This window comes from Odontesthes bonariensis, chromosome 5 (genome assembly GCF_027942865.1).
Source record: "Odontesthes bonariensis isolate fOdoBon6 chromosome 5, fOdoBon6.hap1, whole genome shotgun sequence".
NCBI lineage: Eukaryota > Metazoa > Chordata > Actinopteri > Atheriniformes > Atherinopsidae > Odontesthes > Odontesthes bonariensis.
In genome coordinates, this window is record NC_134510.1 from 26,241,861 (window position 1) to 26,267,108 (window position 25,248).

The following is a 25,248-nucleotide window of genomic DNA, read 5'->3' on the forward strand; positions in this document are numbered from 1 at the left end:
CACTACCAACCTACCAACCGAGGACGAGATGGAGGGGTAGGCCTAATTGGCCTGCCCTGCCCCTCACCTCATTGGCCCAGGCTTCAATCAATCATGACTAAAGGGCCGATCTACCAGTTTATGCACCAATAGGAGTGTTTATATACCGTTATCCACATATTGCGTTATGTTTTAAATCTTTATTATATTATATTTCGTAAAAACAAAAACAAAAAAGCGCAGGCCAGTAAGTCATCAGGCCAGCGGGCAAATGCCTGGTATGCCTTACTATCAGTCCAGCGGTGCTCTTATTGTTCAAACAGGGCTCTTCCTCTCCACTGTTGCTGTCGCCTTGTACATGCGCAGGACGGGAGGCTGAATCTAACTGAAGAATGAATGCGATCTGTTGGTTTCCTTAGACTGCCTTTATGAAGTATGGAAAAACAGTTCTAATGAACTGGACTGGATTAGTTCGGTCTGGATTATGACTGGATTTAATTGGACTGGATTTGATAGGACTTTTATTGAACTTGTTTATGTTCTCCTGAAAGGGCAGTGAGATGACCTTCGTTGTGAATTGATATTATATTAATAAACTGAACTGAATGAAAATGAAAGTTGTTCGAGCAGAGCAGAGTCAAAAGTTAAAAACGTTTTAAATGACAAATCAAAGAACTGATCTCGGTCCAACAGAAACGTTGTGGAAGAATCAGAGGTGAGCATTTATATGAGAAAATCTACAAACATCTCAGAGCTGCAGCTGTTTTGTACAGCAGTATTGGCTAAAATTCAATCACGCTCATGTCCAAGACTGATCAGTTGTTACCAGAATATTTAGTTACATCTAGTGTTGCTCAAGGTTTGGTCACTCCAGATACTAAAAATAAAGGTTAACTTACTAATGTTACTCACAGATATGTAATACTGGATCATTTACCTCAATAATTGAGTGGGAAAATACTATATTTTTGTCTCATTTAGTTTAATTTGAATCTTTTTATTGGATAAGTTGGTCACTTTTGTGTGGGATCAAAAACTATTCTGAAGAATTCTCAAACATTCAGGCACCGCTATAACTCTGAGGCTAACAAGAATGACATTAGCATGTATGCTGCAGTTGCAAGTGTTGGAAAAATGTTCACTCTGAGGAAAAAATGTACTGAAATCTTGTGAGACTCCAGCCAGGTAAGGCAGCACTCGTATCTGCGCCTTGTTTGAGACATTGACCTCAACAGAACCCTGTCAAGGTCAACCATGTGCAACATAATAAAAATAAGGTAATATCAGTTATTAGAATCGATCTTCTGTTAAACAGAAACACAAAATTCAATCGTAATTCATTGTAATATACTTGACCAAAGTGGTGGATCGACCAAAAGATAAGCTGCCAGCAATGCTTAGAGAGCACCATGCTGTCGGTCCCAGTGTTTATGCTTGAAAGGAGAATACATTTGAGCTTCAAACATCTTTGTGCTGTGAAGGTCAGCAGTGTATTTCAGGCTCTGGTTCCTCTGTGAGCTTAGACAAATAAGCGGTTAGTCCCAATGGATGAGGACTGTCTGTAAACATTTGCCATTAATATTCTCTTGGCATAAAATCCCTGATAAGGGCTGGAGAGGAAGGTTTCTGGAAAAGCACAACACGCTGGATTACACCGTTGCCAGTTCCTCGGTGACTTCCATCATTTGTTTTTTGCCTTTCTTTTTATGAGCTGGCTAGAGCCACCGGCCGCCTCGAAATTAAAAACAACAAAACAGAACATATCACATGTGTTCAGGCTCCAGAGAACAGAGAGGTGGACATGTGAGCATGTAATTATTTACAACCTGAGAAGAGAGATCCACACATGTGCACAAGACAGGCCGTTTGTTGGTTTGTTTATTTGCTCTTTCTCCACCAGAGAAAAAGAAGAGGAGATGGGTAAAGGAGCTGGAGAGAGTGAAGGAGGCTCTGTCGTGCAGGAAAAAGAGGGGAACGAAAGAGAAAGAAACAGACTGACAGAACAGAGAGAGGGAAACCACGTGGAGGACCCAACCTGTGCCAACCGTCCAACAAGCATGCATAGGTGTGAGTGTTCTCAGTCGCGCTGCCTCATTTAAAACAAATCCAATTTTATGCAGTCTTTTACAGAAGCCATCTGATTTTACACAGCATTTTGTACAGCAGTTACTTTTTTTTGCCACACACCTCCAATTTCTATTTATGTTACATGTTTGATTGCGTCAAATCCCCTTTTGACTGGAGTGAAAAGTTATTTTTCAACATATATACTTTTTTCAGGCAGTGATTCTCTCAGAAAGACAGCTGACAACATATTATACACAGACAGACATAAAGACAGACAGACACAAGTTTACAAAACAAACAGACAGAGAGGAAGAGAAGGAGAAAGGCAGAAGATCAGAGGCAGAGTTTGAGCATCATGCCTGCAGACAGGTCACTGAAACTCTTAGAAGATGGCAGTAGGATTACATAATAACGAGAAACCCAATTGCAAACAAGTCCGGTTGACAAAGTCATGATCAGCAAAACCTTAACATCCACAGAAATATATTTGGCTTCATGTTATTTGTTTATTCATTCATTGAGACTTAGCGAAAAAAAAGATAACAAAAAAAATCAAACTAAAGCAGTGTCTTCTCTGCACATTTCCCTATGAAATGATATCTCTTTCTAGGAAGCAGTCAACCCAAGAAAGCTGCGATGTTTTACCATCAACAAATGTAGAGCAGCTTTCTTTCCACCTCATTAAAGAAAAAGATACTGCTCCCAGAAGGGTTGGTACCTCCATAAAACTATAGACTGTACAAGTTGTCACATTATTTCTCCCCACCAAGTAATTGTTCAATAAATAAATTAATATGTGCCATCATAAAAACAGTCTGTTTGTGGTTTTGAGCCCTGTTACATTATATCTACGACCTGCGAAAGTCACAACAGGAATTCTTAAAGTGAAATACACATGATAGATTGTTTTGAACCGAGAGCTGCCAAACTATAAATGTTCTTCATTTTTCGTCAAAAGTGCTCAAAACCAGACAAAACCAAGACTGCTTTTCCACCTTGACACCTATTCTAACTTATACTGGAAGGGATTTCAACAAGTCAGTAGAAAAATAAACATCGTCGCCAACATTGCATAAAGAAGCAATCAATAAATAAATTCATTCAAGTCAATTAACTGTATTTTTTGTCTTCAAAGTTTCACGCACAATCATCGAAGTGAGAGAAGGTGTTTCCCAAGAGAAAAACGATGCAACCAGTGCTTGTATGTTGCTGGGAAGTTGGTCAGTGAGTCATGCACAGAAAGTCCACAACCGCTATTTAACTCCCCTTCTCGTTGGGAAACACGCACTCTTGCTCGGGTGAAGGAAAAACCAAATGAGAACATGCTTCTCAAACTTCATAGTGATCTCTATCACACTCCAGGCAGCAGCTTCACAGTAATAACGATGAGCAGGAAGACACCGATCTATTCACCTCCAGTGTGCAGTCCTAGGCTTCAGTTCTGTTCCCTGATTGGCTGATTGAGCGGCGCACGGGCTGCAGTTCCCCTCCGTGACCTCAACCTGCTGCTGCTGTACTTTTTGTTTCCCCACTGATGAACCCTACAGGTTTAAAACACCCTCCAGTCTGAGCGGTCGCTCTATTCCCGACACAAACGTTTCTCCGTTTCATTTGTCTTTGTGTGGTGGCACACAAAAGGAAAACCGGCTAAATTGCAAGCTTGAGCGCAATCCCAGAATAAAGTGGGACCCAAGAGGCGTACAAAAATAAAGAAATCATACTGCAATAGAACAGCTGTGACTGTGAGTGAGAGGCAATTTCTATATACTCTATTTACATCTATGCGACAGAGCTGACGCTGGCCTGTTCGGAGGCCAGTGTTCGCCTGCCTATTGCTGGTTACAATTTAGATATTTCTGTGTGTGTAGTGGTGAGCCAACAGTGAATACGGTTTCAACACGTCTGAAAGACTCTTGTTAATGTTAGGGAGAGTGCTTAATTCTCTCTTGTGTGGACCACGATTACACATCAAAAGCAGCGCTCATGCACTGAACTCCATCTTCCAGTACATTCAAAATAGTGGTTATCTTCCTCTATACGTCGCAATCTACACCTATGGAAAAAAAAACAAAAATCAGCTGAGGGTTCATGTTGTTAAGTGGCTCGGTTTTGGTTGTCGGTGGTGCTGAAAGCTTTCAGAGAGGGAACTGGGTGACATCAACCGTCCAAAGGCAGCCTCTGATCTGTTGGATTGCATCAGTGCAAGAAAGATTCGCATATGCAGCTCTGTCTTGAAACTCGCCGCTCACACTCACCGCAGGCCCACTGCGGCCACCCCTGGGATACTATGGTTCAGTGCAAAGTCTATACAGTGCTGTATAGTACAGGTACTCCATAGTACTCTAAAAGACATGCATACAGAGAGACAGAGTAGGAAGCACGCTATCTTACAGTACAATCCTTATCTGTGCAGTGTTTAGAGTGTGCAGTCAGCAGAGCAGGCCCATCCCTGGATTGTGCCTTGTGCATCCTGGTGCCTCAATATCATAGAAGAATTGATTTTCGAGGGGTTAAACTGCATTTCACTGAAATGCTGAGATTTGGTGAGCCTACTTTAATCATCTGTGAATTATCTTGGGTTGTTTTTATTAGAGTAAACAGTATGTGTTTGATGCAACAGGGAAATGTATTTGATTAAACACTAATAAGTTGAGTAACAGCTGTAAACAGAGCAGCTTTCCCAAAGGAAAACTGTTATCATCTTATCATACACTTATACATAGATTCTTGTTCTTTTTTGCTTTATTACAAAATTGTTCTTCTTCTTATCATTATTATTAGTATTATTTTGAATTACGTTAGATTTTCGTTCTTGTTATAAGACGATGATGGGGTTGAGTCGCTTGTTTTCAAAAAAGCATGCATGTTTCCATTCCCTCTCTCTTCATGTCAGTGTGGTTTCATTTCCCACGTGGAAATGCTTCAGTCAGTTGGTGCTCCCTCTCTTCCTCCTCCTCCTTTTTGCCATTCTCACTCATTCCTTTTCATACCTTTGGGATGTAAGGCTTACAAAGAAATAGGTGTCCTTTGTTGCATGAGCTTTTGTGTCATTGTGAGTCCATTTCAAATCTGTTGCTCACCATTTTGGGGAATTCATCTTGCAACCAAAAAGTTTTTGATACCTGAAACGAACAGATTAATAGATATATATTGTTGTGTTATGCTCTTTCCTTGCTGACTCCCCAGTCAGTTTGGTGTCAGGAGTCTTTGACAGTAAGGAACTTAATTGGTTGCCATGGATGCAGGTGGCCCCTCCTCCTCCTCCTCCTTTTCCTCAAGTGTCTGAATGAGCCCAGAGGTGACATTGGAGGTCTTCCGCTCCGTGATTAGCTCTGCTGGTGGTTGCCCCGGACTGCTGCCACCAGAGGCATCTCCTTGTTGCGTGGGCGGAGTCAACATGGCTGACTCTGGTTCCACGCACAGTGTTACATCTTCTTCCTGATGAGGACAGAAGCAGCAAAACAAACACGCAGAAAAGTCAAACAACTAATTAGATCAAAAATAGAAGCAGCTTGGCAAAAACTGATCTATTTATCTTAATATGGAGTCTACATGAGGATCATAGTGGTACCTGTACTCCATAAATTTACAACCAGATTAATCCGGAGTGAGGATCATCTAGGAAGAACTCCATCAAACACTCAAGACAGATTTAGTCTCAACAAACTAAACAAAAGGCTCTGGGAATGTGGACATTTAGACATCAAGTCTGAGAAACATAACATTTAGCATTCTGTGGCTGGTACTGTTGGTGTTCTGTTTTTTGCTTTTCATACTTTAAACTATTTCCACATGGTGATGGAAATGCAAGCAGGTACAGTTGTAACACACGAAAGACTGGAAAGACTGTAATCAGTGAGCTGTCTTATCAGAAAATCGACCTCAGAAAATCATCCAATCAGAGGTTATGAAGTGGAAATATTGACTTTTGCAATTTGCTTCTCTCTCTGCAGCTGACTTCATGCTAAAAGCACAAAATGCACCCTGAAACCCTTAATATATGTGGCAAAGGCCACAAAAAGCAAATACATTTACTTAGAATTAATCTGGCCTTACCTTATTCAAAGTATTGAAAAATAGCTACAACAAAGAGACAAATTTAAACTTTGTAGCCACCAGCCCATAACAAAAGGATGCTCAGTTGTCAGTTTGTGACACATTAATGATTAAATGATTGTTGAAAATGTAAATCAGTGGTACAATTATTAACAAAGAAATCAATCTATCAAATCTATCAAATAGTATTATTTTCTTTCGAATAATACAGAATCATTTAAAACATAATGCCAGCAATGTGTTGCTTGAAAAGCCGATATGAAGGATTGCTCAACTAATCAAATTAATTATCAACTGGTTGGTAACAAAACTGAGTATAAAAAGATAGGCTTGGTCCTCAAGAAGTAAAAATTTCTCACGGTTGAAATTAATTTTAAAAAATGCCTGAAAATGTCTACTGAAATGGAGAGATCGTCAGGCATCATTCATGCATTAGATGATCAGTAATTACTCTTTAATTAATTTAGCTAAATAATTAACATAAGTTGGTGCTTGCTTAGAAAGATACAAAGTCAAAACTGAATCATCGCTGAGATAATTCTTGTAAAATGTTCACCTCACCTTGACCTCCTCCTCCTCTTGCTGCTCCAGTAGCGGGGAGTGTTCATTTCCCACCATTTCCTCTCCGGAGGGCACGCACATGCTCGGCTCCACCACCGCCGCTACACCCATGTAGCCTCCGGCTTCCGCCTGATAGGCCTCCATCTGCGTGTTCCACAGATCAACCAATGGAGGGTGAACAGGATGAACCAGACTGTGGATGGTGCTGTTGGGTGTTGCTTGCAAAGAGTGGTTGGCACTGTGCAGCCTGTGCTCCAGAGCCTGCAAACACAACGATGAGACTGTGGTCAGAAAACATGACGGGCGAGCAGTGAAGACAAGTTATCTGAAATGCCACTCATTTTTATCCCACCTGCCAACTTGAATCTGTCTTTCATGACATGCTGCTGTGTAAAAATCCAGTGTAGTGGGAACAACAAATCCCTTACAATGTTTCTGTTCTTGCATTGTGCGCTGGTGGAGATAAAAGGCTCTTTTTAACATAGAAATGTTATTTTAAGGTTTTGATTAGTGTTGTGAAATAAGTTAGAGCTAGTTGGTTAGTTTATAAGGAGTTACTAGTCTTGAAATCAGCTGCAAGAAATTAGAGCTCAGTCTCCCTGTATCCTTTATTTAATCTATATGTTAAAGGCATTGAATTTGATTCTCTGCCTTTAAGAAAAACACCTTTAAAACTGACCCTTTAAAAGACTCTTGACTAGAATGTTCAACTCAGTTACTAGAATAATACAAGAAAGAAAATATAAAAGAGAAATCTCTCATATTATTTTGAAAGACTATTTTTTCCACAATCATTAATCAACTCTGACTCAGCCAGGAACCATTTTCCCGAATAACACAAAGCATCGAACAGTATGTTAGGAATGAAAAATGTATGAAAACTACAAGAAATATAGCCTGGCTGCATTTTGATAAAACTTTCCAATATAGGGGCACCTCAGCTGCTGCAGGTTCATGCATCATAACGGTGACTTGGATTGAATACAAGCCACATATAGTATCTCGCTGCCTAAACTCCTGTGTTCATCCTGGCAGAGGGACACATGCACCACTGAGAGTCCACCTGCTCTGCATCCATCACCTGTTGTTGCTGATACTGCAGGAGCTGCTGTTGCTGGTAGTGCTGGATCTGTTGGATCTGCTGCAGCTGTTGTAGTTGACTCTGCTGTTGGAGGCTGAACTGCTGCTGCTGCTGCTGCTGCTGTTGAGGAGACAGGAAGTGAGTTGCTGCCTGTCCGTCGTAGCCGTCAGTTCCCATAACGTAGGAGCCAGCAGGGGGAGACGCCACGCCGGATGGATCGTTGTTGATCGGCTCCCATGCATCTGAAGACGAGAGGCAGTAGTGGCCCTGGGAGACATACGTGTGAGGCCACACCTCTGCTGAGGAGTGGTGCAGTATCTGATCTGGAAAGAATGAGAGATGCAGAAGCTCTTCAGAACGGCAGAACAGATGGAGGCACAACAGATGGAGGCAGGAATGCTGCGTGGTTTGGTCAGGATTTTCAAGCAAAAAGCACAACAGCCCGAGTCATCGACAGAGGGAAATCTTCATGTCATCAGATTTCGAATCCAAATTCCCAGTCCCATCATATTTTAATCCTATAAAACATTTGCCTTTTATTTAGGCTGAACTATTAAGTAGGAAGTTAAAAATTCTGCCCTTTAGTGACTAACAATTGTGGCCACAACAGGTAGTTAAAGAAGAGGTTGCTGTGACTAGGATCTATATAAAAACACAGACTGAAATGTCTGTGTGTCATGACAGAGTCTCCTCAGTATGCACGGAACAAAGTCTGAACACTGGCACACCTTCCACTGTTGAGTCATCACTCTTGTCAAACTGTATATGCAGACACAGCCTTGATTTCATCCAGTTATTTTCTCATTCTCTCAGCTGAAGGGTATAGATTAGGCCAAAAGAGTTAACACCAACAAACACTTTCAACCTGCACTAAAAGTTTGTCTGATCAGAGGCCTAGGCATTAGGCTTTTTTCCCCCATTTTTGGAAAGGTCCATCTCAAATTCAGTCACTAGTTACTCTACCACTGTGAGGGCAAACTGAAAACTTTGGCTCTTAAGATAAGAGACACTTGGGAGAACTCTGAAATACCGTGACGGCTCCTGATCCTTCTCGCCTGGCCAAAGTGACATTTGAAAATCTCTTTTGCCAAGTCAAAAACAAATTACAGCTTTAAAAACAACGAGACAGTAATGCTCAACCTCTATTCAACCTGCTGTAGACATTGTTCAGTGCTAGTTGACAAAATTTGTGGTAACATAAATTAAGCTCCACAAATGCTATTTGTATTTTATTCATTGTAGTATTAGTCAGCTTTTTCAGTGAATATCCATTGCTCGAAAAGGTTTTGAAAAAGATTGTATAACAAATACAACCAGACCCAGTGCAGGGAGCTCCTGTGAGGACGAGGTCAATGAAACACTTCACAAGATTTATCCTAAATCAACAAAGCACTTGTAATCATCTGTGCCTCGGACTTCATAGGGAGAGTTGTTTACAGGGAGAAAACACTGCTGTGAACTAAATATGTCCAACATTGCTGTTTACACAAATCCAGCGCCTGAGCTAACCCTGTAGTCTGAAGCGAAGACACATAACACAAACAATTCTGCAAACAAGTCTAAAAATTGCTTCTGGGTTTGTTGGCTTTTTCCCTTGGCCTCCATGTAATCATTGCCTCTGCAGCTCCTCTCTGTTGTATCTGTGCTCCTTTACCTCGACTAGTGATGCTCTCCTGGTTGAGCTCACTCAGGTGAGCGACGCTGCCCTGGTTCGATCCTGACCGCGGGCTCTCGCCGTCCATCGATGACCATGCCATGAGTGTTGCCTCTGAGATTGCAAACTGCTGCAGGATACCTGAGGTCAGAATTCAAAGGACAGATCCTGCTCACTGCTGACACCTCCATTATGTTTAATTGAATATTCAGAAAGTCAAAAAACTGATGAGCGTATAATTCTGCTGATGACAGTTAACAGGCTCTGTGGTGCACTTGGCCTCGGCTGTGAGTTTCTTTCCAACCTGCAGTAAAACGAGCCTCCTTCTCTCCATCGCTGAGGTCACTGTAGGCATCGTTCTCCAATCGCCGCTCTTTTTCCCGCTCCTGGGTGGTGGGGCGGGGCTGGGTGACGCCCCCTGGACCCACTGTCTGCATGCTCCAGTTCTGCCATTCGATCATGTGAGCGACGCGACCCTGGGCCATGGCTGTGGGCTTGGTCACTCTTTCCTTCATTGTACGGCTGACTCCTGGAGGTGAAGGGACAGAGGAGGAAGCGGAGAAAGGGAGGATGATAGAATGAAAGAGGATGGGTGGGACAAGAAGGTGAGAGATAGAAGGTTGATAAAGGAGGGAATAGATCAGGTGAGGGAAAGAGAAGAAGAAGAGAGAGAAGCAGCAGGTGTAGAAGTAGAAGCATGGAAGGAGAAGATGGACAGACCAAAAGAAAGGGGAAGGACAGACATATGGTAGATATGTTATTTTTCATTATATATCTCTGAGTTATGGAAGCGGTGATGGACGATGAAATATGGATATCCAGTGGGGTTGGACTGATGAACTGGTTTGACAACTGGGATGTTGTAACTGGATAAACATCAATTAACCAAACATCTTTGGGATGTTTTTACATCTGCAACTGGGTGCAGAAAGTTAATCAGTTAAATCCTACTAACAATATGAGTGTAGTTAAATGAGAGTGGTCATGAGCAAGAGCGTAGGAGTGAGTTTAACAGTGGGGGAGGGGGGCACATATCCGAAACCTGAGAGATATAAAATAATTTTTGGGTGGGACAAATGCGCCTGTCTCCAATATTAGGGGGGGACGTCCCCCCCGGTTCCTACGCCTATGGTCATGAGCATGGATTATAAGAGTAACTAAGTGACCGGGGCTGTGGAGGTGACATTTCTGTGTTTAATGAGACATCACCTGGTCGCAGGACGCAGTGGATGGGTCTTATCTGACACAGGTGCATCATGGGATGGAACCGGTTAATTGGGGTGAGGCGGCTGTGTGCCGTGAGTAATGAGCGGTTGTCTTGTTGACATGATAGCTTTTTCACACCTCTGCTACGCTGCGCTGGGTAAGCAGAAAACTGCTCTGTTTCTCTGTGCTGTTTGTCTGAGAACTCGACTCAACGCTGCTGAACATACATTTTTCAAAGATGAAATTAATTTCCTGCCGCCACTCTAATGCCAGCTCGTATCTGCTTTGCTCCATATTTCATGTGACCAACATACTCTGAATCTCTTGTTATTTGATTCTTTCAGATGGCGGCACATGAGGATGAGATTTATGAATAAATAATTGGACAAATTAGCACCGCACCACACAGCAGAGCTGCTGCACTTCACTACACTGCACTGCATTGTCCAAACAAGCTGCAAATCAGCTGGAGAAAACCACAGTAAAAGAAAGCACTTCACTACACTGCACTTAACTGTTTTAACACAGCACTTTACACAGTTAAAACACCCATATGCCTAATTAGAACAACACTACTAGGCAGCCACTTCACATAAAGAAACTACACTTCCCACTCACCTGTCCTCAGAGCAACAAGCTGTATGATGATGATGCAAAGTGTGTGTGACTGTTATGTTTTTCAAGCTGAATTTATTCCATCAATGACTCGCGAGGAGCCATTGACGACTGATATCTCAGTGTGGAGAGGAAGTGATGCAGGGAAACCCATTTAGGGTACCATGCTAACTCCAGCGCCCACTGAGGACGGAGCCAACATGGGGTCGTTTACCAGAACCAGCACAGACACACACCTGACACACCTGACAGAGAAGACTTAGCCAAAGCCCCGATGCCATAGGCGTTTGAGTTCCTCTTGAGCCGAGGCAGGATTGATGTAGTGTCCTCCATGGACAGCTGGAGGGAGAGAAGAAAAAGAGGAATGGAGGAGAGGGTGGGGGAGCGTGGAGAAAAAGACAGCATGGATGGTGTGACAGCGCACACAAAGACATCGACACAGTGTGTTGTAAAGACAGGGGGAGAGGAGAGGAGAGAGGGAAAGTGATGGAGGTGTTGGGTTAATATAAAAGAAATAAACTGTACTACCCAAATCTTGAGTCCAAGTAATCTATTGCTTTTAATTATCTGATTGTGCTCACTACTGTGCACCAGTACGGTAAAACGCAAGATCGACTGTAAAGCTGAGGGGGTCAGGGATTTGTGAGGGAGAAAGAGCTGATAGCTACAGGGTGATTTAAATACGAACAGGTAAAAGAAACAGATAGGGAGAAAAAAGTAGTAGATGGAGGAATGGTGCTACAACACTTACATTGATTCCTTCCCATGAAAATTCTGAACGTCCATGCTGAGGAGGAAAGATAGGAGGAGGGAGGGATGGGGAAAGAGTAAGAGAGAGACAGGACAGATAGAACATTGACATGCGCCGGGGTGGAGGGGGGTTCAACACCGGGTTGAGTGCACATCAGACATGCAGATGACGATGAGGAAATTAAGAAAAGGCAGTGGAAAAAAGAGAGACAGATACACAGGAATTTCCAGGAACGCAGAGTTAAGGACCAGAATGACAGGGAGAAGGGAGGGGATTAAACAGGGATCAGTTTATATTTTGCTTATGTTTAGCAGAGTGAATACGCTGTGGTTGAATGAGTTTCCTCTTCGGTTACATGTGCTGCCAAAAACACTGAAAGCCGAAACATTGTGAGTGTGTTTGAGAGAGATGTCAGAGCTGTGCTGAACTGAATCTGATGTTGCAGACAGACGGGGGACTGAGGCTAACAGGAGGAGGGGGAGAGTGTGTGTTTATGTGTGTGTTGTCAGATGACGAGGACACAGCAGATAAGCAGTAGCTTCTGCTTATACGCCATTTCTCTCTATCAGCTGGGCTGACACTACCCAGGCTGGGGGCACAAGTGGGCCACTGTTTGTGCTGAAATGTTTTCACCTTCCTGGTGATTACACAGACAGGCACTGCAAGCTCTGTAAAAATAACAGAACTGTAACTAAACACATATTTCCTATAAAACTGCATCTTTATTTCCAGGGTTCAGATTATTTTCTCTTGTCTGTGACACATCTAAACCTGTATTTCTTAATATTTGGATTTGCAGTGTCTTTGTTTTGTTTTTATTATCCTTTGGCACCTGGAAATGTGCAAAGTCTCTTGTGTCAGTCAGCAGGTTATGTGTGCAGTTGAGTCAAGCAATGGTCATAAATTGACCACTGCACAGATGTAGTCTTAAGGTTACTGGAATGGGGACATTGTCCGATACTGTGGTTTTAAAATCTAATTATATTAGAGCAGAGTGACAGTCTGGAAATGCTTTAAGTGACCTTGAGTTGACATAAAGTCTCAAAGGGCAAATTTTCATTCACATCATCACTTGTTTAGCCATCTGACAAAAGAAACTGAACGTGTGTGAGTTAGAGCAGCTTTATTGGGAATTTGTCTGTATTAATATACACTTATGCTTTACTTTTTTACAGAAAAGTTGTAAAAAGATGGAGCTTTTTAGCATCAGCTAAGCATATACATGCAGAAGGAATTTGATCTCAAACTGCATTAGCTGGATGTGTTAATTGGCTTTGAGCGGCTTGATTCTGTATGATTTTGTTCAGATCTATATGTTTACATGCATTTTAAAAGTCTGGTTTTGGTCAAACTATGTAAACATGCTGAGAGATAGCTCTCTCACCACTTGAACAATTTACATGTAGCTAGAGAAAGTGTTCAGTTTTTTTTAGACACTTTGACTTCAACTACTGGTTTGAAGACTTTTTGAAACTGGATGTGGTAGATGAGGAGTGGGTGTGACTGCACACTAAAGCTTACCCTAATTTATTTTCTATTTTACTCTGAATGGGACTAAATATCACGCTGCAATGAAGAAGATTTGAAACTTGCAAGTAAGGCTATGCACTCACTGGGAAAATGGTTAATGTGGTAATAAATCAAGAAAGAAGTGGGATCATTGTCTCATTGGCCCTGCTCACACCTGGCATTTACATGTGTTTTGGATGATCTGATCACAAATGGAGCTCTTTGGACAGGTGTGAATGCACCTGGGAGTCCATATCTGAGGACTCAAACAACTTTTAGGTAGTCTGGGCCACATGTGGACACATTCTTACACAGTGTGAATGCAGATGTGTTCTGGCCCACAGTGAAGGCCTGCCTACTCGAATTACTTGCTCCGGCGTTATGGGGAACAGATTCCCTCTCTTGCCTTGCACAAGTAAAAGCAGAGCACTTGAAAGTGAGGTGACTGTGTAGCCTGTTTGTTCAATGATGGGTCATGTAACAGGACTATTATTATCATGTCATGGTAGTTGGAGTTAATTTTGACTTGGAGATAATTGTGGGCAAGAGATCACGTCTACTGTAGATCTGTGCAGGTGTAGATTGATGCATGTTTGAAAAACTTGATGTGAGTACTTGCAAAAGGATTAAACGCATGCAGAATGTTTTATGGGGAATAGGATAAAATCCTGAGGGGTCACCTAAAATGGATTTGGGTAGGTTATATAATGGTTTGTGATAGGATCCCCGAAGACACCTTTTAAAATCATTTCAATTTGGAGTTAGAGGCTTTTGAAGAATTTGTTTCCAGACCATTTATAACCACCACAGGAGCCAGGGGCAAAACAAAGTACTGAGAGAGATCATTTACCCCCCACAAACAGAGTGAATAATTCATTCATGAACTTTAAAGGTGCTAGATTCACCACCTTTGGACAGAACTTGGCTCGCTCTTTCCCCTCTTTTCCAATCTTAATAATAAGCTTGGCTACCTAGCTGCATTGTCTTTATCAAACATACATGAGAGTGGCAGCAACCTCCTCTTCAACTTTCACTAAGAAAGCAAATAAGTGTATTTGCAACATTTGTAAAGTGTTCCTTAATTCAAGAAAAGTATAACATGGAATTACCTTATTTTTAGGTTCTAAAAGGGAGCAACATTTGAATGCATTTCAATGTGATGTATCACTTGATACAGCCAACTATTATCAGTATCATTACTATTTTTGTACAAAAAGTTGAAAAGAGTTCAAATATAACACAAGTAATAAACTTTATTAATTGTCACCAAAGATGACAAACTCAGATGTAAAGATGAAGTAATCTAGCTCTATGTGACGATAACGAGACAAAGACAGAGCGATTACCAGGGCAGCGTTCGCTCTCTCCAACATACATGCAACATCTCCCTAGACAGTTCTTGTTAATCAATATCCGCCTGTTCCCGTCCCTTTCTCATGTCTTTCTTGTAATTCTATTCTTTGCTCCCACTACCTCCCTCAGTGGCTCTCTGTTCCCTCTCTTCACAGGAGTGGATGTGACGAGAGATTTAACCCACTTCAGTTGTTGAGCTTGGGCCCTTAAAGCAGCTTTACCAATGTTCCTTCCCAATAGCCCTGACAATGGCAATATATACTGTGTGTGTGTGTGTGTGTGTGTGTGTGTGTGTGTGTGTGTGTGTGTGTGTGTGTGTGCGTGTGTGTGTGCGTGTGTGTGTGTGTGTTTGGCTGAATTTTCTTTCCGAAGGGCATTCTGGGACACAGTGCATAAATAAATGATGCAATCAGTCCACAGTGCATTTGGTGGAAAAGAAGAGGTCTCTACACTTTAGTCCAAAATGGTTTCCTCTCATGTGTCCTGTCTCAGGGGGATCAGTTTGAGAGGAAATGATCAGTTCTGGAGGAGAGAAGTGAAGAGGAGAGGATACACAATGATAATGATGTGTAAAGAGAGCAATGCTTCTGCTGTTCTGCTTTGAACCAGCTTTGCACAGCGACTTGTTACAGATGGATAACAAGCAACAGACGCCCTAACAACAGAAAAAAGCCAACCAAACCAGCGAATGTTCAGTCTTCCTACAACACCACCCCATCTTGGACAGGGAAGTGTAGTGGAAGTTGAGTGGCTGACATTGACATGAATTGAGCTACTTTACTACTCTACTAGCATAAGCACTGGCACCGCGAGTTACAGAGAGCTAGTGAGGTGAGCTGCTGGAGCTCATCATGTAGCTGCCTGTGAAACTGCTTTTCAGTCAGCAGCCATGTTGGTTCCTCAGGTGGAGAGGTAACAGTCCACAGTCAGAGGAAGTCAACAAGGCAGGTGAGCCAGAGGGATTGCTGAGGACTTACTTGCTCCCCATCCTTTTGGACTGGCACGCCATCTGCCGCTGAGAAGGAATAAAAAAAGAAGAGACAGAAAGACATATAAGAGAGGAAAGAGAGACACAAATATTCATTTTTTTGTGACAAAATAGTTTCTACAGAATGCTTAAACAGCTTGTCAACTCATCATGAAGCTCTGGCAAAATTATTTTTCTGCCTTTATTCTTATAATCTAATTATTCACAGTTAGGGCTCTGTGTCACTATAAATGCCCCTAAAAAACACAATCAATTTTTCTCTTTGTTAAGCAAAGATAAAAAGAGACAAAAGAGGGGCAAGCAAGCACACATATGCAGTATTATAATACAGATAAATATACAACAGTAAATACACGATTGTTCTATAAATATATAAATATTAAATCCATTTAGATGTTGACATGGCATAAAAACTAGAATTTTTCCAAATGTTTTCCTAAAATTATACACATCCTTAATATAGAAGACAGTATAACAAGCAATGCAATGCATTTACTGCTAAAATTCATCTTGTTTCTTTTTAAAGTAATGTTTTTTTGCAACATTTTTCCTCAAAGAAAACAAATGAATGAACAAATGAAAATGTTTCGGTGAATTAAACTGAATTGTGATCACTCGTAATTCAATTATATCCGGTCATACTTTCTCTTTGCCAACAGTCTTCAATCTATAAATCAATGTCTGCCTCCCATGTCGTCCATTTTATTCAGCTGTGCATGGTAAATGGATCAGAAATAAATCAAACTGGCATAACTATGAGAAAACAGTCCCATTTATATTTCTGCCTTGGCTCCTTTTCTTTCTTGGCTGCCATTTAAATACTGTCATTCTGTGTTTCAGAGCTCCTTGCCCACCCCATCCCCTTCATCAGCATTACCTCCAGGAGGGCCAGGTAGGTTCAACAGAGAGCTTCTATCAACCACCTGCAGCTTTTACTTCACCAACCCCAGTGTTAGAAAATTTGTACTAAGGGAGAGTTTTAAGGTAACTGCACTTCATACCACATGATATGATTACTCACTTAATTCTAAAGATATGGTCTAACATCTATAGTTACTTTTGTAAAACTACTCAACCAACAATTTTGCTGGGTAATCTTTTACATATTTTTGAGAAAATGCAGCCGTTAAAAGGTAAAATATTGAGCTATATAATCAAAATATGTTCTTATATTGTTACATCTTACTCAAAAAAGATAATAAGACCACATGGTAGATAATGCATGAAGCTGTTCATCCAGAACACGGTAGATGGTAGATGGGGAATCATTTGAAATACACGTTCTCTGTTGGATAAATGAAGGGTTATTATCCCTCCTCATTCCTGACTTTCCAAATCCTAATTAAAACATTGGTTTAATTAGAGAGTCTGCGCTCCTAATGGAGTTTAAACACGGCCTTGGTCTCCAGGTGCTCCTCTGTATCAGAGGGTCTGTGCTCTACGTGTGCAACCCTCAGAGGGGCTCATCCTCGCATCAGCACTCTGTGGGTCTGTGCATGCGTCTGTGTGTGTGTGTGTGTGTGTGTGTGTGTGTGTGTGTGTGTGTGTGTGTGTGTGTGTGTTGCTGAGCCAACCGTGTTTCAGTTTTCAGTTCATACAGCTGCAATTGGAAATCACGAGCGACTTCTCTGGAGCTCTGAGAAGCACAGAGAGTCGGTGTCTCTCTCAATGTCCAGTGTTGTCTGTGACCCACTGACCCAGTGTTTTAGAAGCATCAGTTCCACTCTGTCTCTGTTGGGCACTCAGCTATTACCCTTCTCTCTGAACTCCACTAAGTCACATTAGATCTCTGCAAGGGCAGGACACAAGGGACAGGCTTTATTTCAGAAATCGCCTGCTTTCACTTCTGCAAGTAGGGATGTTCAAACTACACATAAGACCACTTTGTTTGATTTGTACATTCACCACGGTATTTGCCTATTGGATCTTCTACGTTCAGAGGCCTTGTGGGTTACATAGACTCCATGAGTATCAAATAACATCAGCCTGATATCTTTTATGGGTCTGAAGAGTGTGTGTTTCATTTTCCTGTTTTGTTTGACCCAGTTTTCCTCAACCTGCTTTGTGTAAGTCTTCTAAAGTCAGTGCTGCTTTTGTTTCCCCTTTTACCTCTGGACATTTTCACAGAAGGTACACTGTATGTATAAATAGCTGTCTGGTTGTACTTTAACAGGGCAAAAATGATCTTGTGTGTCAAAGTCGATTTTCAGGGAATGGTGCACAGCTCGCAGGCTTAAACAGCTGGACTATTCCTTTAATGGAAAACATTCTCTGGAAATTTTTCAACTTTAACATAAACTAATAAAAAAGACAAACTTCATCCTACTTGAGCATAAAAGAAAAAAAAAACTCTTTCTACACTCTTTACAACATGCTTTTCCCCCATGTTACAGCCTTGTTGGAGAAACTATTATTGATCACAGTTTTTTAATGTTGAAGTGACAAAAAATTATTTTGTGATGATTTTAGAATTTTCTATTAGATTTATAATACTTCCTGTTAAATTTCTGTTTTTCTGTCTGTTTCTGGACAAACATGCACATTATTGTCCCATTTAAAATGTGAGTTTTCTAATCTACGTGTTCTAATAGTGTTCTGATAGTGTTCTGATAGTCAAACTGTCAAACAGAGACTCGCCTTTGCATCAGGGCTCTCTGTTTTCAGAAACTACTAAATTCACAATTAGAAATGAACTTCAAATGACCTCAAAAGAATTAGCCAGGCGTGTTTGAATGTTGGCTCCGTGGGTTGCAGTGTGAGGTGGTTACTTATTGGCTGTAATCAGTTAGACAGAGAGATATATCATATTCTGCTGGGAAGGGAGTGAGCGTCCCAGATTTCTTTCCCATCTGGGTTAAAATTTTGCCCTGAAAACACAAACTATACATGAACATGCACACCCACATACATTTGGCTGCTGGCAACATGTATTGTAATGCATAGCAACTCACATCTTTCCCTCTCTTCCTTTATTTCTGTCCCCCTCTCGAGCTTTCACAGTGTCTTTCCTCTTCATCCCTCTGCCTCATTCAGCCAATTAGCAGATTATCAGTCACTCTGTCCACAGATGAATCACAACATGGCTCAAGAGTTTGCTGGACTGCAGCACGACAAACTACCCCTGAGAAGCCCTCCAGCCTCTCTACAACAGTGGAGCTGAAACATTCAACGCAGCGTGTTAACCTCTGTGGTTGTATTTGCAAAATATCATCAAACCTCCGTCAACTTCAGCGTCACAATAGATCACATTAAAGCATATTTGTGATGTGAGCCACAAATGTTTGAATGTCAAGCTGGTTAGTCAAAGGTAATTGTAGTTCTCAGAATATCTTTGAGGTGATGGGTCAGTAGCCATTATGCAGCATGGCATCTCCTGCATTTTGCTCCTGGATAGGTGATGCTCTTGGGCTCTCAGCAGCAGCAAGTGAACGTGTTGCTGCTCAGGCAGGATCCCTCCTTGAGGAAACAACGCAGAGCACATGACCACAGCTCTGAGCCAGCTCCTTTTCCCCTAGCGTTCTCCTCCTCCCCCGCACACAGCAGTGCAGCACTGGATACCCCCCTGTGGTCATAGGAGAGCTGGGCTCAGGCAGGGAGAAGGAGTGAGGAGCGAGGAGCATTGTGGGAGGGAGGGCTGAGAGACTGAGGAAAAAAAAAAAAAAGAGGGAGCAAAGCGACCGTGCGTAACAAACAACCAAAGATCTGCAGCGGTTGGGCTGTCAACTCCAACTTCAGCTGTAGTGGCTTGACAGCTCCTACTGAAATGGGAAGCATTTGAGCGTCATCAGTCTTTTTTACTCCAAGCGCCCTGCAGCAATAACAGCGAGGAACCAGGGGGCTTGGTGCTTGTTTACCGTGACAGCTGTGGTGAGGCTGGTTGCCACGATGGGGTACCAGCTTGGCTATCAGCCCTCTTGCAGCGTCATGTGCAGATGCTGGTTTAGTGAGCCACAGAGTTCAGTGAAAACACAGCTGAGGTCCGGGGCCCAGATGGCTGGGAGAGTTTGGTAGAGGAAACTAAACTAAAAGTGTCTCCAGACACAGTGCTCTCACATGCAGACTCACTGGCGTGTACTTACTGAAACACCCTAAGCACAACATGAGACCACCCTTAACTTGGTGAAATTACACTGCAAATTGACAGACCCATGACTGACAGGCCTCATTAATTTGTGAAAGCTTGACTGTGGCTGCCAACCTGATACAAAACAAATATGGTACAGCAGTTGTCTGTGCACTTAGCGTGGAAATGGAAAACCTGCAGCAGGCTGTATCTTGGCAGAGGAAGCTACCGCCTAGCATCATCATTCCCCAAAAACATCCTACAGGCCTTCTAAATATGTAATGAACACGTAGACCTGGAACTGGGGAGGGGGGAGCTGTCATCCAAGTCTGTTCCAATAATAGGATGGTAGAGGGGAAATCAACCAGTGAAGTGCACAGAAAAAAAAGGGCCTTTTGATGCAGGAAATCTTTATTTTCTTGCTCTTTGATATTCAAAGAGGACATGGCCTTATTTTGTTTTATCAGCACTAAAGTGGTAAGTAGCTGCAGATAACACTGGGACAATCAGTGCTGGTCACACACTAACGCTGCACGCTTCTACAAATGCATACAAATACACACACACACACACACACACACACACACACAGCACTACACACAGATCAAACAGTAGAGATTAAATTTCTTCTTCACAGCATTATGTTTCAATTTCATAACTCACTCTGTGGCTGAGTCACTGTTTACAGAACGCCTGCCATCATGTGCCCACACACAGGCCTCTAATTTCTGATCTGCATCCTAACCGATACGTGCAAAGGTGTGCGTACCATACACACATCCATCTACGTTTTCATCGGTCCCATCCACACAGTGATATCTAGATACAGCCATAACAGCACACATTAAAGAAATGAGAAAGAGGCACATAAATCCACAGGTAAAGACAAGCCCCGTGTCAAATATACTACACAGGAGTCCTTGAAAGTGTAAGCATGCTGGTTGAGCTCACATACACATATGCTGACACACTCTTAAAGGTAAGGGTCATGAGGTCCAACCATGTCTCCAGGATAGTACATCATTGAGTCATTCACCTTGAATATGCTCCCATGCACAAGGCTTTTCCAACCTGGAAAAGGGCCAATAAATCAGCCTCTATCTCTTCCAGATTCAGCCGTTCTGAAGCAGACTGCGAATGGTAAATGTGGAACAGGGTGCCAGCTGTTGACGGAGTGTCTGTAAAGGCATGGTGTAACGGGGGTGTTTGGTTTTTAATTTAATGGCAGGGAATCCCTCTCTGTATTGCAGCAAAAACAGAGAGACGGCAGAAACAGTTTAGGTAACGGTGGTGTTTTTGCCACATTCACACCCACACGCATAGTGAATATATCAGCAAGTGGGCTGTCCCACGAGAGATGTAAACTGGAGGTCGTTCCGTGCATGAACAAATAAGACACACGAGCACGCAAAAACACAAACACTCAAGCAGAGAATTGTTAGCTGCAGGACCCACGTATTAGTATGTTATCGAAATTATATTCTCAGTATTCAAAAAAATAAAAACATGATTTTCTCCAATGTTTCATCTTGTATAAGCAACAGTGTGAGAACAGTGACTGAATTATATCACAGCATTTAGAACAACAAATACTTAAAGAACACGAATGTGACACCACTTGATGAAAGTAATATCCACAAATATGTCCAATAACACTCACACATAGTGCACAGAATTGGCCTTCGGTGCCTTTTAAACCAGTAAATTGTGTATCTGCGGTGGCATGGTGTGATGGGAAGTGAGGACAAAAAGTTTCTGTTCTAAGGGCCCCACGAATAGAAAAATAGAAAAATACTTTATTTATACTTTATAAATTCAAATTGGGGAAGAGTCGTCACGTTGTCCCACATCCGCATCTATAATTCCACCAGTGCAGCCCGAACCATAGCAGTTACAGTCTCACTGCTCACAATGCCCTAAATTAAACAGTGATTAATGTTTCAAGCAGTCACGGGTGGAGCGCAGCCTGGTAAGTGGGTGCAGGAAAATGCTTCTGATGTGCAGCTTTTAGCGCAGAGACGACTAATAGAATTATCAACGCCACATCAGAAATCTGATCATTACAATGGTGCTGTAACAGCATTATGCTGACACTGTGTTTGCCTGTAGGATCTTACTCTAAATCCTGCAGGCACACTTGCTGATTTAAATAGAGAAACATGGATAGTAATTCATTTGTTGATTTGAGGAGGCTAAGAAGAATGTTCACCTCCAATTCACTGAATCTCAAGGCCGTGCATTGTACCTCACTGACTGTTTTCACCGGACCCAGTAAGAATGTATGGTGAAGTCCACATATTTTCTACTGCCAATATCATTACAAAAATGAAGTATTGATATGTAGAATACTTTCTGAAATGACACAGTAACAGAAAGGGACCTGGAGAAAACATATGCCAAGGCCTAAGCTCTGTTGTGTAGATTTGAACTGAAAGGAATCGAGATTAAATGGGCTCCTTCTTTGCCCACATTCCAAGTTCTCCTCTGGGTTTCATGAAATTTTGTCTCCTCTTGTTTAATTCTGTGTCGACTGAATCTTGTGTTGGCAAATAAAACAAGTGTTAAACTCTGAGGTAAAACAGTTAGTCTCACTCCTGGCATAATTCTCAATTTTCCACCTACGTTTGATTTATCAGGAACAAACTCAAAAAACTTACATCAGTGTTTCATTTGCTGCTTTTTTGGTTGAATGCTCTCACGTCTTTTTGTCAAGGGCTTTCTGTTTCAAAACGTTCAAACTGCATGATATGACTGACTAAAGGATGGACCCAAACCCATTAAGCTATCAATATAAATTATTAATACTTCTATATATATGACAGTAGAGAAGAATGTCCTGCAGTGTACTTTGTCAATCTGCTGGGCATCGGCATATTTAAATATTGGAAAAAATAAATAGACCACAACAACAGCAGTGAGTGATATCAGAGCCTAACCATAAAGTACACTCCAGGATATGATGGAGCTTGGGTGGGGATTGTGTTACCAGAGGACAGACGGATACATCAAGCCAACTCCCGTACAGAGATGGACCCGTCCTGCTGCCTGCTGCTTCTCCTGTTGATCTCTTCTTGGCAGCCTGGACTGCAGTTGAGAAGGCCAATCAATAGCGCACACTAAAGCCATTCTCACTCAGGATAAACACAACCACGCCTCTAGACTGGCCGTGCTGCTCCTGCCGCTTACAAAACAATCACACACTCGAGCTGCTTGACAACGGCTGGTCGTCCTTCTCTTAAGCCTTGTTTGTTTAACATTTGTGTTAGATTGCGACAACGGCAAACTGAAGGAAAACATCCTCTTTAGTAGTTGTGTAATCTGCACCAAATGGGGCTGACAGCCTGCAGTGTACTTATGCACATTCTTCTTTATCACAACCCCTCATCATTCACCATTCCTGGAGCCCCGTTATTGAATTGTTAAGCTCCTGTGATCACTCATATAAGAGCGAGCATCAGTATTCAGGTGGAAAACTGAATACTCTCAGTCTCCTTCGATCACATTATTTTCAGCAGCTGGAATCACTGGGCTTGTGGACTCTTGCATCTTGACCTGAGTGTTGACAGAGGATCCCAGTCTCCTCCCCGGCTGTGCAATGAGTCACATAATGTTATTTGGACGGCCTGAGTCGCTGTGATGCTGCTTCTTCTGCTTCTTCTGCTTCTGCTGCTTCTGCTGTATTCAGTTCACACCTGGCTTCCTAACTGTGTCACATAGTACTCTTTTTCTGAAATTGCACCTTCTGGTTATTTTTTCAAAATTCTCTTTCTCAAGAATTTACGTGTAGTTAGAAAATAACGTGCACAAGCGCAAAGTCTATAAGCCGGTTCTGCCATTCCTGTAAATCTCAGACTCTTTGCAGATCAGTGCTGAATGTGTCACTTTACCCAAAAAAATCTGTTTTGGAGGCTGATGTTCTAAGTGGCCCATCAATAATAAACACCAAAGGAGGTTTGTGTTTATTTTTACCTTTGAGTGTGATTCATGCAAAGGACCTGTATGTGCACTGCAATATCAGTTAATCATATTCATGCAACTGATTGTTTACCTGAAATGATCATTTCAGAGGGAAAGTGTTGCTTTACTCTGCTTAACATGACCACTATGGGTTTGTCCAGGACTGCCTCACTTGAAAACTCCGATCAAACACCCTTGCCTGCACGTATTTGCCCCTCCTTCTCCCCCTCTCTCCATCGCGATCTGCCTGCCTACACTTAATTTCTTCCTCTCCATCTCCTTGTTTTATCCCCCCTATATTCATTATTCATACAAATAATATCAAACAGTGCAAACGCCCCTGACAATGACATTATGCCGTTTGTTTTTTCCTCTCTTCCTCCGAGCCATGCCTCTTTATAAATAAGCACCAACACAGTGCTTCCCTCTCTTGCCTTTCTCTTCTCTCCATCCCTCTGCCTCCTACTCACACATATACATACTGCCAAACAACATCATAAATCAAGGGATGGGAGGATGGAAGGAGAGGGGGGATGTAGGGAGGTGGGGGATGCAACCACACACACAGCAGCACATTTTAACACATATCGTCACTGACATCTTGCCTGTATATCGTGCGCCGCTTCTGTGACTAAACATGCACAGCCTGCAAGCACACATCACTAAAAGAGGTCTCACACACCGACACGTAGAACGGCTGCCTCTTGTCTCTCAGAACCAAGGTTCTGTGTCTCTCCACAGAACCTTGGTTGCTCCTGCAGGACCTCCATCCTAGACCCCCCCCCACACACACACACACACACACACACATACACACACACACACACACACATCCCCTCCTCCCCAACCACCCCCTATCCCGCAGTAAGACAAGGAAGAGGAGCGGTGCTTACTCAGTGTCCTGGAGCCGATGCATCCCATGGTGTATTCACAAAGGCCCTGGACACAAGCGTGGAAGTGTTACCCAGGCGCCGCGCATTCTCCTTCTTCCTCCTGCGACTCTCTCTTTCTCTCGGCTTCTTTTTCTTGCTCTGCCGTGCTCTCTCTTTTTCCTTCTCCCTCCTGCGCTTGCTCGATCACCCTCTCCCTCGCCCTCCCTCACTCCCACTCTCTCCCTCTCCAGTGCGGTGTCTTAGAAGAGATCTGGTTAGTAAGTCAGCCTATGTCAGTATGCCTGAGGGGAATAGATTAGGACTAAATAAAGATGTGAGGCATTAGCAGAACTATTCAAAATACAAGTGTCATTTTTGTCAACTAATGGCATCAATATCACCAGAATCAGTTACCTGTAACTGTAAATGTGTAATGTTCAGTTTGAATTCCTGCATTTTTATGCATTTCACTTCAACAGTTTGAGTCACAGAACCTGAAAACAATAATATGAATAGAAAGATCAAAACACCAGCAA

General features: G+C 42.3%; 1 protein-coding gene across 3 annotated transcripts; it reads right to left on the reverse strand.

The window, feature by feature from the left end:
• Positions 1-1,841: 1,841 nt before the first annotated feature.
• Positions 1,842-24,913, reverse strand: fam131bb (family with sequence similarity 131 member Bb). Of its 3 annotated transcripts, XM_075465758.1 has the most exons (8): positions 24,734-24,913; positions 15,810-15,847; positions 11,456-11,558; positions 9,703-9,927; positions 9,399-9,539; positions 7,745-8,067; positions 6,664-6,924; positions 1,842-5,484 (listed from the first exon to the last, which is right to left on the reverse strand). In XM_075465758.1, exons 1-8 carry the CDS (start codon positions 24,759-24,761, stop codon positions 5,269-5,271), a joined length of 1,335 nt encoding a protein of 444 aa, XP_075321873.1. In that variant the 5' UTR covers positions 24,762-24,913; the 3' UTR covers positions 1,842-5,268. The 3 variants fall into 3 exon arrangements, with proteins under 3 accessions (XP_075321873.1, XP_075321872.1, XP_075321871.1); XM_075465757.1 differs by lacking the exons at positions 15,810-15,847; positions 24,734-24,913 and adding an exon at positions 11,971-13,198 and having other exon boundaries at positions 11,465-11,558; XM_075465756.1 differs by lacking the exons at positions 15,810-15,847; positions 24,734-24,913 and adding an exon at positions 11,971-13,195.
• Between the last annotated feature and the right edge of the window lie 335 nt (positions 24,914-25,248).